At 36.8% G+C, this 12691-nt stretch overlaps 2 protein-coding genes and 2 pseudogenes across 2 annotated transcripts in view; 3 read left to right on the top strand and 1 right to left on the bottom strand.

The window, feature by feature from the left end:
* Window positions 1-455, top strand: part of LOC141827256 (uncharacterized) — an 8812-nt gene extending 8357 nt beyond the window's left edge. The window contains exon 6 of the mRNA XM_074714483.1: window positions 120-455. Within this exon, the coding sequence (XP_074570584.1) occupies window positions 120-455 (336 nt within the window). The remainder of the gene's footprint in view (window positions 1-119) is intronic.
* The window catches only part of LOC141826522 (E3 ubiquitin-protein ligase SIRP1-like), a 9589-nt pseudogene extending 6471 nt beyond the window's left edge, over window positions 1-3118 (top strand).
* A 3503-nt stretch (window positions 3119-6621) lies between these two features.
* LOC141827927 (uncharacterized) lies at window positions 6622-7971 on the bottom strand. Its single transcript, XM_074715271.1, has 2 exons — window positions 7734-7971; window positions 6622-7663 (listed from the first exon to the last, which is right to left on the bottom strand). The coding sequence occupies exon 2, from the start codon at window positions 7538-7540 to the stop codon at window positions 6872-6874; it is 669 nt and encodes a 222-aa protein (XP_074571372.1). The 5' UTR covers window positions 7541-7663; window positions 7734-7971; the 3' UTR covers window positions 6622-6871.
* Window positions 7972-12311: 4340 nt separating this feature from the next.
* On the top strand, window positions 12312-12666 carry LOC141827254 (NAD(P)H-quinone oxidoreductase subunit N, chloroplastic-like; annotated as a pseudogene).
* The last annotated feature ends 25 nt before the right edge of the window (window positions 12667-12691 follow it).

Genomic DNA, 12691 nt, shown 5'->3' with positions numbered 1-12691 from the left:
ACATGTAATAATTTGCAATGATTAGTTTCTTGCTCGAGAATTATGAGTTTAGAAATCTTAATTATGTACGTAGCAGATTCTGAGCATGCATGGCAGATGGAGTGGATTCAAATGCGTAGATGGGCTCGGAAATGAGTACTCGCAGAAGTACTCAGGTTTTCTCCATGAGGAGGAGGTCCATCCTCAACGGATGTGAGCAAGCAGAGGTGTTCATGGGCAGAACTGCAGATTCATCGTCTTCCACGGCCAGCTTCAGGACCGAAGGCTGCTTCAGAAGAAGAAACTGCAAGATCAAGGACGGGAAGGGAGAGGAAGTGGCACGGATCAGTAGGAAGAAGGTGAAGAACAACTCAGTGACACTGGGAGATGATGTGTTCAGCTTGGTGATTCAACCAGGAGTGGTGGACGCAGAGCTCGTCATGGCGTTTCTTGTTGTCATGGATCGCATCTTCTAGTAATGGAGGGATTGCTTGAGCATTTAATTTGCTTCTATGTCGATTTAGCATTTGGAAATAGCAAGTGATCGAGAGCCAAATGGTAAGAACAAGTGTTCATACAAATCTATATATGAAAAAAAAACCCTAAATGAACAAACAAAATCTCCACCATGTTGAATCAGAAATGAACTGATCGTAATTATGTTGATTAGTGTATCCATTTTGTGAATTGATTAAGGAGCCATTATATTGTTCTAACTTCTCTTGCTTTATTTTTTTCAACCTCTTGAGGATTGTTAGTATGTTATTATAAATAATCACTTATTATTATGGGTATTGTACAACAAGAAAAAAACTCAACATATCTATATATCTATATACCATTATACTTCATAGAAAATAAATTTATTATTGAGGATGTTAGAGCAAAGTTGTTTCAATTTGATCAAAATTAATTATTATATAAAAGTAGTAAGTTGATTAAATTCATTCCAACCGAGTTAAAATTATTTGTACGAGTCCGAGTGATTTTGATAAAGGATAATTTTATATAATAGTACTTTTATAGTAATTTTTGATGAAATTAGATTTAAAAAATTAAATAGATTTACTTAGTTATTATAATAATATTAGAATAAGAGTATTTTTAAAATGAAAAATATAACAAAATATTATTTTTATATTTTTGAAAACTTACATTTTTGTCATAACAAATTTGATTTTTTCTCTCTAAATATTTACATAGAACTATATTAGATTTATCATACAAAGGTTATTTTTACGATTGTAATCATAAAATTGTACGATAACAACTTTACCATTCCCATTCAGCTTGTTTTCCTATCTGATTAAATGAAAAATTAGATATTGAATGATATGCAAATAACAATTCCCATATCAATATGTTTCAATTAGATTTTAAACAAGTTTCTTAGATTTGTTCCATCCAATTACCCATCAAAACAAAAGTAACTATTGATAGATCCGTTTACAATTAGACAGATTCTTTTCTAATCCTCGGTTAGAATAGCAAGCAGAGTCATCGCCACTAAAACCTCCCCAGGGAAACTAAACAGAGAGAGGCAGATTAAATTTGGACAAACACAATGAAGCACTACTATCCAAGAACATTAATTTAATCAAGATCTCTGCATAAATAATGGAGCCACTTCGGGAAAGAGAGGTCACAGATCATGGCTGTTCCTTCCGAGCAATTTCCTTCTTGTTCTTTGCTCGGATCCTAAGGAACAAGTCCAATACCATCCAAGAACGGACAAGGTAATCCCTTTCTTTTCCTTATTTTGTTACGTGTTCTAGATTGCAGGATGCTGAGGGATTTCTTTTTTTGGCTCTTCTTCTTGGAACATCTGACCAGTTGATGAAACTTCTTGTTGCCTCTGTTTGTGCGTTTCTTCTTGTTGCCTGGATTCAACCATTTTGCTGATTTTTTCCCCCATTCAATTTCCAGGTCTCGGACTCGCTGGAGCTGACATTTGATCAGATCTGCTCTTCCAAGAACTGGATTTTCCATCGATTCGTTTTGCTTGAATCGGAGCCAAGATGAGTGAAGGACCTGATGGAAGATACTGGTGCCATGCCTGCAACCGGATAGTCAATCCGGTCGCGGAACCAGAACTGAAGTGCCCCCTTTGCGATGAAGGCTTCGTGGAAGAGATGGAGAGCAGGGGACTCAATGACTCCGACTCCGATTCCGATCCATCCCTCGCCCTCTGGGCTCCAATCTTGCTACAGATGCTGGGCGGGTCAGCTCGGCGGCCGAGGTCTAGAGGAGGAGGCGAGCACGGCGAAGACCCCAATCTGGATCGCGAGTTCGAGAACTTTGTGAGGCGGAGGCGCAGGGGATCTGCCATTATCCGGCTGCTTCAGAGCCTGCAAGATGATCCGAGGTCAAGGGAAAGGGAAAACCTAATTCTCATCAACCCTTTCAACCAGGCCACACTTCTCCGACGATCATCGGACACAAACCGAAACGAAGGTCAGGAGGAATCCAGTAACAGCGGCGTCGGCGCCTCGTTGGGGGACTACTTCATCGGCCCTGGACTGGACATCCTGTTGCAGCATTTGGCGGACAATGATCCAAACAGGTACGGCACTCCGCCAGCTAAGAAAGAGGCCATAGAAGCCCTGCCCACAGTGAAGATTGAGGAAGCTGCGGGCTGTTCGGTCTGTCTCGAGGACTTGGACATCGGTATGGAAGCTAAAGAGATGCCGTGCAGGCATAAGTTCCATAGCGACTGCATCTCGCCATGGCTGGAGCTCCACAGCTCGTGCCCAGTTTGTAGGTCTCAGCTGCCTGCTGATGAATCAAAAAATAGGACGGGGGATTCTCGACGGTGGCAGTGTTACAGATAACGGGCTATGGTTTCCTGTCCCATGGCCTTTCAATGGACTCTTCTCGTTATCGACTTCGCAGAGCCGTGCGAACTCATCCTCGAATGCACCATCCTCCTCCTCCTCCTCGTCGTCTAACTCCGACAGCAGTAACTCTCATTGTGAGAACTGAGAGTTTGTGGATATAGATCCTGAAGTTTGTTCTGGAAAGTATAGTTTCAGCTTTACAGGGTTTCCTGTTATGGCATTGTGTTCTTTGTTCAACTTGTTTTGTTTATGGAAGATGGAATAATTGAATGTAAAATTGTGTTGTATGCACCTTTTTTTACCAAGAGCTGGTTGGAATAACAGATTGTAGATATAAGATATTCAGTTTTTGGAAATTTGTTCATAGTTTTTTAACAAAAAATAATAAAAAAATCACTAAGGCAATACATAACATTGTCTCAAATTTTACATCAATAAAAATTTGTCAACAAAACTCCAAATTGGTTCTTCAAAATTTCAATTTTGCTAATTAATTAGCATGCATTTCAAACCAGAATTGAAACAACTAATTTCTAGAATTGACTAAGATGACAACATTTGAAGAAAAAGAATTGTAATTTGAAGTAAAATATGATGCACTATAATATTTATACTTAAAAAAATACCATGTTGTATCAGTATGGCTATATGCAAAAGTAAATTAAGGATGTAGCATGTGAAAAAAACAAGGCTAACATGCTTAAACTACCAGATGATGCAGGGATCAACCACATGGGAAATTGCAAATAAAATATGGACTCACAAGAAACGAAGATTCTTAAATCATATGATGAATCCACAAACCTCAATCAGTCATCAGTTGTTAAATCAACAATTATGTAATACAACGGCACAAGCACATAAAGAAGAGTGGAGAAATTTATACGAGGCGTCTATAAGCACCAAGGGAGTACTAGCAACTTATAAATGTACAGATAAGCAGATATGTATAGATAATGATAGTACCAATCAGATATGTCTGCAAGATATTCAGAATACAAGAAAATTCTACTCTCCCAAACACAGTTCGTCTTCGTCTGACAAAAGAGAATATAAATGTTCAAATAAATTTCAAGGAACAGAAGTTGCATGCTTTTTGTTGTAAAAACTGACCAGTTGCGCATACAATTGTTATGCATTGTCCCTGAAGATGTGCAAACAACTAAAGAATATTGATACTTGCATCAGCCTACAATCAGATTGTTCTTGCAATTCGAAAGAGCAATGGATGCTTCTGGTAACTCTTTCAAAAATCGCTCAAGTATCTTCCAGAGCAAGCAAAACAAACTCTCTTACCTCACTAATACAGTATGCAATGTACAAGAATGCTTCTTGCCATTGAAGGAATTCAAGTTAGTCATGACTATCTAGTATCTGGTTAACACACGACAGGAGAATTTTTCATGAGATGAATTCACGGTCTTCTCGATGCTTATTGGATGTTCTGCTCTATTCATAGTAGGTCTGAGAAGCTACTGCAGCCAGGCCAATTTATGCAATGCGAGACTTTAGGAAGATAGAGTAGACATCGATAAACTACATGTTCTTCAGAATACTGATCTTAGATGAGGATGATGTTTTGGTTAGTGCAATAGGAGTCTGGATTTTTCCCTTTTTTTGTCACCCAGTTTTCCAATCATTGGGTTGGGAAATCAAGTTGCCAACACTGCATATAACTCCCATTACATGAAAGAACTTCTGAGGACCTAGCTACCAATTTTCCTTTTTATTGAAAAGGAAAATGTGGATGGCAACTTCTCCCCATCTGCAAGACTATTAGATCTAAGAAAATCATTACGTGTCTAGAATTTAAATTAGTTTATACATCCTGCACCTTATTCAGAAATACACCGTCTGAATTTGAACACTTCTGAAGAGAATGAACTAGTTCAGAATCATTTGTGCACAGGGTTATTGAACTGGGAGGATTTGCAAGGTAAGTTGTGTAAGAAATTAATACGTCTTGATGAGAGCCCCAGAACATCATTCTTTCATGTAAATGGGTACAGAAGCAAGCATGTCATGTGTGGGCCCACAACCAAGAATTCTAGTTCAGAATTCAGATGAAGAATGTATAAAACAGGAAGTGCACTGGAATTTACGAAATCTCTCATGGGAGAAGGTGTTCATTGTAAATTTCAACTTAGCATATAGAGAAGACACAAAATGCAAACATATTTATATAAACAAGTATTCATTTAGTATATACTGAATAGAAAGACAGAATATATGCATTCAATCCGGCAACATGTAACACAAATAAGCATCTATCTCAACAGTTAAGAGTAAGCACATTGTAGGTATACCACACAAGTCGATTCAACATGGTTTATGAGTACCACTAGAAGAAGATCTACTGCAAGCATGTCATGTGTAGGCCTACGACCAAGAATTCTAGTTCAGAATTTATATGAAGAATGTATCAAACAGGAAGTGCACTGGAAATTATGAAATCTCTCATGGGAGAAGGTGTTCATTGTAAATTTCAACTTAGCATAGAGAGAACATACAAAATGCAAACATATTTATATAAACAAGTATTCATTTAGTATATACTGAATAGGAGACAGAATATATGCATTCAATCTGGCAACATGTAACACAATTAAGCATCCAAATCAACAGTTACGCTCTGTTTGGATGGAGTGAGAGAAGGTTCATTAACGGAAAGGGAAGGGAGGAAAAGAGAAGTATTTATGTTCTCCTTGTTTGGGAGGAAGGGAAAGTTCATTAACGTAAGGGGAATGAAGGTTAAATATATAAAAATACAAAAATACCCTTATTTCTTAAAATAAATCTACATGTGAAAAAAAATATGTATAGTTCATTAAACCGATGTAAGAGTTTTTTTTTGCCAAAACCACCTTATGAGACCAACTAAAATTAATATTTATGACTTAAAAATTAAAAAAATAATGAGTAGACATACAATAAGCATGCAAAATATAGAATCTGTATACTTTGGTACAACAAAGGATAAATCAGGATTTTTATATATATTTCTATAAAAATTTACTAATGTAAGAAAGGAGTGAAAAGATTGTGTTCAGCGAGAGAAATTTAAAAAATTTAAATTAAAAAAATTATTTGAGAATTAATATTTTAAAATAGGGATAAAATTGGAACAAACAATATTTAGAGTTGTCTTCCTTTTCCTTGCACCCTAAATTGGAGTGTAAGAAAATCTCCCTTTTCATGGGTAAAGAAGGTTAAAACTTACCCTTCCCTACCCTTCCATCCTCTTCCCTCACTCCTTTCAGAACAAGATTCAAAATTTCCTTCCCCTTATTTACCCTTCCTTTCCCTTCCCTCACCTCCTCCCAAACAAAGCGTTAAGAGTAAGCACATTATAGGTACACCACACAAGTCGATTCAACATGGTTTCTGAGTACCACTAGAGGAAGATCTACTGCAAGCATGCCATGTGTAGGCCTATGACCAAGAATTCTAGTTCAGAATTCAGATGAAGAATGTATCAAACAGGAAGTGCACTGGAATTTACGAAATGTCTCATGGGAGAAGGTGTTCATTGTAAATTTCAACTTAGCATACAGAGAAAACACAAAATGCAAACATATTTATATAAACAAGTATTCATTTATTATATACTGAATAGGAAGACAGAATATATGCATTAAATCTGGCAACATGTAACACAAATAAGCATCTATCTCAACAGTTAAGAATAAGCACATTGTAGGTATACTACACAAGTTGATTCAACATGGTTTCTGAATACCACTAGAAGAAGATCTACTGCAATGTTCAGGAAACAATATAAGTGAAAGTATAGCAAACAAAGGAATTACTAAACTGTAAGATATTATTCAGTAATTTTAATGTTTTAGTAATTTCAGAATAGCAACAAGGATCCGATCTGATTGGTTACATGAAGTGCAAAGTAACATAGCATACCCTAGCCTTAATCTACAAGAGTGAACCATGATTATGTATGAACCTGATATGCTATAGTTGTTATCTTATTGTTTATTGCTGTTGAGAGGGGGAAAAGGCAAAAAGTATCTAGTACTATAGGACTTATCAAATATTGCTGCCTACTTTTTGATCCTTCGTGCTCTCTTGGCTCCCCAGACCTCCATTCTTCCCAAGGGGCACCCACATGGGGATCGGAAGATGAGAACAGTGCGTCCATTCAGTGGTGCCATCTTCTTCAGCTCAGCTTCAAGTTCCTTGTGGTCTTGTCCCAAGTCCAAGGGGCAAACTCCAAAAGCATCATTTGGAAATCGTGGCAAGCATTTGACGCACCCCTCTGACTCAAGCTGGATATCAAATTCTACCGCCTTTCGCAGACCTTTGCAGTAGGGATTACCGCACTTCCGCGCCTGGTAACTGAAGAATTCCCAGGCCACAATCACCGTGACAAGCATGAAGATCAGTCCAGCAGCATAAGCAATGGGCGCTTGATACACAACATCGCCCATAACATCGATCGCCACGGGAAGCAGCTCGTACGATTCCTGGAAGATGAACTTGAAGTAGGGGAGGGCGAGGACAGCAAGCGCAACAAGGACCAGAACCAGCAGCACTAAATCGATGGCAGCGAAGGCGGAGTCTTCGCAGAAGGGATGGGACAGGGGATTCAAAGACTTGCTCCTCCTCCTCGACTGCCCGCCCCCTCGCTCCGACGAGGCCTGGGTGTTGGCCATGTTCCGGTGCTGCTCAAAGGCCCTGCAGAACTCGATCAAGCTTCGACAGTCCACCATCGAGACCCTAAATCACTCAAGGCCAACCACGAAATCGTCCCAGCACTCAGAGAAAACACCGGAAAGATCTAAACTTTATTCGGACGCAAGCAAAATCGCACCCAAAGAAGCAGCAGTTCCGATCTTCCGGATAAGGATCAAGGAGGTCAAATACCAGAAAAGATCAGATCTCAGAAACCGCTAATGGATTTACCTGAATCGCACAGCAGAATCCAACAAACTGAAATCTCGATCAGCCGATAGGGCAAAGCGAAGGGGATCTCGGAGGCGGAATGAAACGATTGACGCCGATTGGATCAATTGATAGCAATTCTGTCCACGGGATCGTGAACCCGAATCGAGATCGGAATTCGAGCGACCGAGGCGACGGAGGAAGAGAGGGGGAAGGGAGGGAGACGGATCGGCGTCGGGTTGTGGAGACGGTTGCCGTATCGACGAAGTCCGAGAGGAGGAAACGAAGGGATCAAGTCACGCTTATATAAACGCGTGGAAATAGAGAAGCATGGATTTCAAAGCAACAAAAATATTTTTAAAAGGAAAAAAATATTATTAAAAAATAAAATAAAATAAAATAACGTAAACAAATTTATTTTATAGAAATTACAAAAAAAATTTTAAAATATGAAGAATAAATAAAAAAAAGGTTTTCTATATAAATATACTTTTAGAAAGTAAATAAACTTTTCGGTGGGTCACTAGCTGTTTAAGCACGTCAAGCTACTAAGTCCAAATAACCAATGGACCTAAAGTTTTTTGTTTTTATAATTAAAATATCTAACTTTTCAAATTAATTAATTTTGAAGATGATTGACTCAATATTATAAATTTTTTTTAATAAATTGATATTACAAATGATTTATCATTTTATAATCAATATTTCAAGATTATCTTTTTATTAGAAAAAATTAATTTCATAATACATTAAAAATAAAATTTGACTCATGAATATATAATTAATTACAAAAATGCGTTATAATTACATCGTAGCCTCGGGGATAACCAATGGATCTAACTTGTTTGGATGAATAACTAGTTAAGTAATTATTTTTTATTAGTTTAAAATAATTTTAATTAAGTTGATAAAAAATATTTTGATACAGTAGTATTCAAAATTTAAGATTTAGAATTCAAAATTTATAATTAGTACAACTGTTTTAAAATAATTTTATCAATTTAAAATAATTTTGATACAATTTAATTAATTTTAAAAGAATATTTTAATATAATAATATTTTATATATAATAATTTTGATTAAAATGAAATAGTAAATTTTTTACATTTTAATAATTAATTACTATAACAACATTGAAATAAAAGATATTCTAGATTAAAAAATAAACGATAGATGTCTTCTTTATTTAAGGAAGGCCCTGTTGACGATTTATATAAGTTGAGATTGTTTTTTTAATTTTTTCCCCAATAATTTTATCATATTTTAAAGGGAACTTGTTAGATTCAATGAATTAAATATTTAATTTGAAAAAATTGATTTAATAGATTAATAAAAATTTTTAATTAATTAAAATAAATTAAAAAATATCATAACGGATGATCCATCAATCTCATATTGTTAGATCAATCTTTTATTTAAAAAATGTATTCATTAATTCACACCGAGACTCAGTAAAACCACGCCGCCACTGCGATTACTTTATTCTTTATGATTATCAGCGTATGCCATCATTTTGACAATTGGCAACCCAAAATTCAGCAAGACGACATTTTTATCGGTTATAACTTAAAAGATTTTATTTTGATGAGGTCATAACATCATATATTATTTGACCTCAGTTATATAAATTATATTCCTCAATCAAACTGTAATATTTTATTTTTGCAGATAAATACTTGGAAAGATGAAAATCTATTTTTTAAAAAATTTCAAATCAGCAATTTATTAAATCACGAACTCAACTTTAAAAATTATCTAATACATGTATTCAATTTTGATATTTTTCAAAGAACGTATTTATTACCCTAATATGGGTCTTTGCCCTATGGTTTGCAAGATCACAATTCGGATTGTACGATGCTACGATCCGAAAATAATAAATCAATTTGGGATCAATTGGTAGCATATTTTATAGTGGAATTGAAATAAGATCATTGAAATTGTATAGGATCGATAAGATCATATTAATCTCATATTATGAACAATTTCACACACATTCGAAATCATAGACAGGTAGACAACATCCTCATCGATGAGCAATGACAACAATGGAGGGGGTTCTCTTCAACAATCTTCTGCAAAAAAGATGAAGGGGATGTGTCAACGATCAGCTCCTCGACCATTTGTGAGGAAGTAAATCGAAAAACTACAATTGATCACGACACAGGAGGGTATTGTCTGACTTCGTCAGGATTCAAACACTTGCCCTACAACTCTGTTATGTCGTACAATTCAACTATGCCCTGATCTTCTCTTCAACAATCAATGAAAGTGAAGGGGATGTGTAAGGGTACAAAGGAGGACATGCAAACTTAGAAAGTTGGACATCATTAGTTCCTCATGATAAGGACAGTCTTCAACAACCGACGAAGAGTAGTCGGAGACATAGTCGGAGTCTCCAACTACATGCGATGAGGAAGAAGGGAAGGCATTGACCAAAGACGAACAACGATGATTTTAATGAATTCAATCAACTTTTAATTTAAATAGACTTCTTCAAATCCTACTCGAATTATCTCATTAAAATATATATCAATTTATTTTAAATTTTAACTATCATAAATAAATTATATTTATTTATTCTATATATATTAGTTCATCCTATTATTATTATTGTCATTATCATTAATAATAATAATATTAATTTAATTTATTCTATTTTAAAATAAACATCAAATTAATTTAATTTGCATTAACCTATCAAATATTTTTGATAAAATCATACAATTCTACAATCAAACCTTGACCAATCTGCACCACTACAACATCCTACATAGTCGATCCCACAATCATTTATAAGAGATAAATCGAAAAACTATAATTGACCACAACGGAGAAAGATATTGATCTTCGCCGAGATTAGAACCCTTATCCTCTTCTATAATTCTACTTCATCGCAACCAACTCATATTGTGATAATAAATACTTGGAAATCAACTTTAAAAATTATCAAAAAATTTTGATATTTTTCAAAGAACGTATTTATTACCCTAATATGGGTCTTTGCCCTATGGTTTGCCAGATCAAAAAAAGATATTATCTTGACTTCACCAAATTTCGAACTCTTATCCTCTTCTATAACTCTATTCCGTCATAATCAACTCAACTATGCTCAAGAACCATTCTAATTGTAATTCAATTCTACATAAGATCGCAATTCTACAAACTATACCTTGCCCATTAAAATTACAAACAAAGGTTGAACAAATCTTTACCTGCCTGAACTAAACCATAGTAAAAATCAAAAATCTTAATTGTTTTATTAAATACTTTCACACAAAAACATTTAATAGTCTAACGAGTTTAAATTTATATCAATTTAACATTATTACTCACCTATTAACCTCCTAGTCTCTCTATATATAATTTTGAATTGCTCCCGAAGCACAGCTCAAATGACAAAATATGAATAGCACAAACACAACCATGATCAATTCTCAACAAAGACATTAGCTCAACAACGAAATTGATTCTTAAAAAAAAATCCACTTATGAGTATAAACCACTTTATGCTGATATACTGATGGGGGCGTGAGCAGCCATGACACTGTTCCCCTGTGATCAGCAAGAAAATTACTCCACTTACTTTTTATGATCAGCAATCAGAACAGAAATATGCAGTTCCTTGCTTCGTAGCCACCAACTAATACATGAACAGAGAAGATTTAGTTACTTTTTATGATCCAAGATCAACTCTTGAAACTTACTTTTTATGATCAGCAATCAGAACAGAAATATGCAGTTCCTTGCTTCGTAGCCACGAACTAATACATGAACACAGAAGATTTAGTTACTTTTTATGATCCAAGAGGGTTTTGACTTCCAGTGCAAGTTTCTCAAATTGCCTGTTATATCCAAAGGTTTCATCCTGCAAAAGTTCATGAGTAAACGAGAGAGAGAGAGAGAAAAAAAAGGAAGTTATGATTTGAAAAAAAGCGTCTTTCATCCTTCGCAGCACATGATAAGAAGTTTTTTTTTGTAGATCCATATAGATCAGAGAAAAGAAAATAAATATCGAAGAGATCAGCTTTCAAAGTTCAACTACTAGAAGAAAAAATACAGATCCTGAAACAAAAAAATCAAATACTTCCCCTTTTAGTTGAAATCAAAGAGAAATCACCGGCGTCGTCCTCGTCGCAGATCAAAGGCTCTCCAGGGAAGGGGAGGAGTCCATGGAAGCCATCGGAATGGGAGGAATTGGAAGACACGAGTTTTGACGATCTCCACCCGATCCTCCATTGATCCGTAGAGGAAAGGAGAGGAGATGAAGCATCAAGCATGGAGTTTTCCAACCCAACCCCATCCCAAGAGCTTCCAGGAACGCTTCTCCCGTTCCCTCTGGCCTCGCCGCCGCTAGGTTTGCTGCCCTTCTGTGTTCGCCAATGGCCATGGATGCGGTTTTTTAGATAGGTACGAGGGTTATTTTCACTTTGGCCCTGTGATTTCATAGGTTTCTCAATGGGCCGTGCTGTGGAACTCCTTCGAGGAAGTGGGCCGGGTCCGGCCCACATCTTATATCCCCTTTCCCGCCACAAGGCACTTCTTCCCGAGCCACAAAAGAAACTGCTTCGTTATCCTGCGAGGAGGAGAGAGGGGGGATGGCGTCATCGGCCACCGCCTTTCACCTGGCAACGCCGCTTCGATCGGCGAGTGGAGTTCAGCAAAGGCGGAGGAGGGCGGCCGCAGTGGGCGTGGTGCGGGCTGGCGCTGTTGATCGGGGGCGACCTGATACTGCCGGATCTCGGGCGGTGGCTGGAGGACGTGGAGAAGCACAAGGCGTTTACAGCGATATACACGCCTCACGAAGGCGGGTACGAGGGGCGCTACCTCAATCGCCTGCGGTACCAGGGCTACCGATTCCTCGACCTCACCGCCCGCGGCCTCGGCGACCTCGAGTCCACCCTCACAAAGATCCACCCCGTTTGCCCCGTCCGTAATCTCCTCTTTCCATGATTTCCATTACTTATTTCTGCTATTT

This window comes from Curcuma longa, chromosome 4 (assembly GCF_044706935.1).
Source record: "Curcuma longa cultivar G26 ecotype Majalengka, Jawa Barat chromosome 4, ITB_CL_G26_1.1, whole genome shotgun sequence".
NCBI lineage: Eukaryota > Viridiplantae > Streptophyta > Magnoliopsida > Zingiberales > Zingiberaceae > Curcuma > Curcuma longa.
This window is presented reverse-complemented; position numbering and strand designations above follow the sequence as displayed.

Bases quoted from the DNA above. Each gene is read 5' to 3' on its own strand.
- LOC141827927 (XM_074715271.1), bottom strand. From the start codon at position 7,540: ATGGTGGACTGTCGAAGCTTGATCGAGTTCTGCAGGGCCTTTGAGCAG.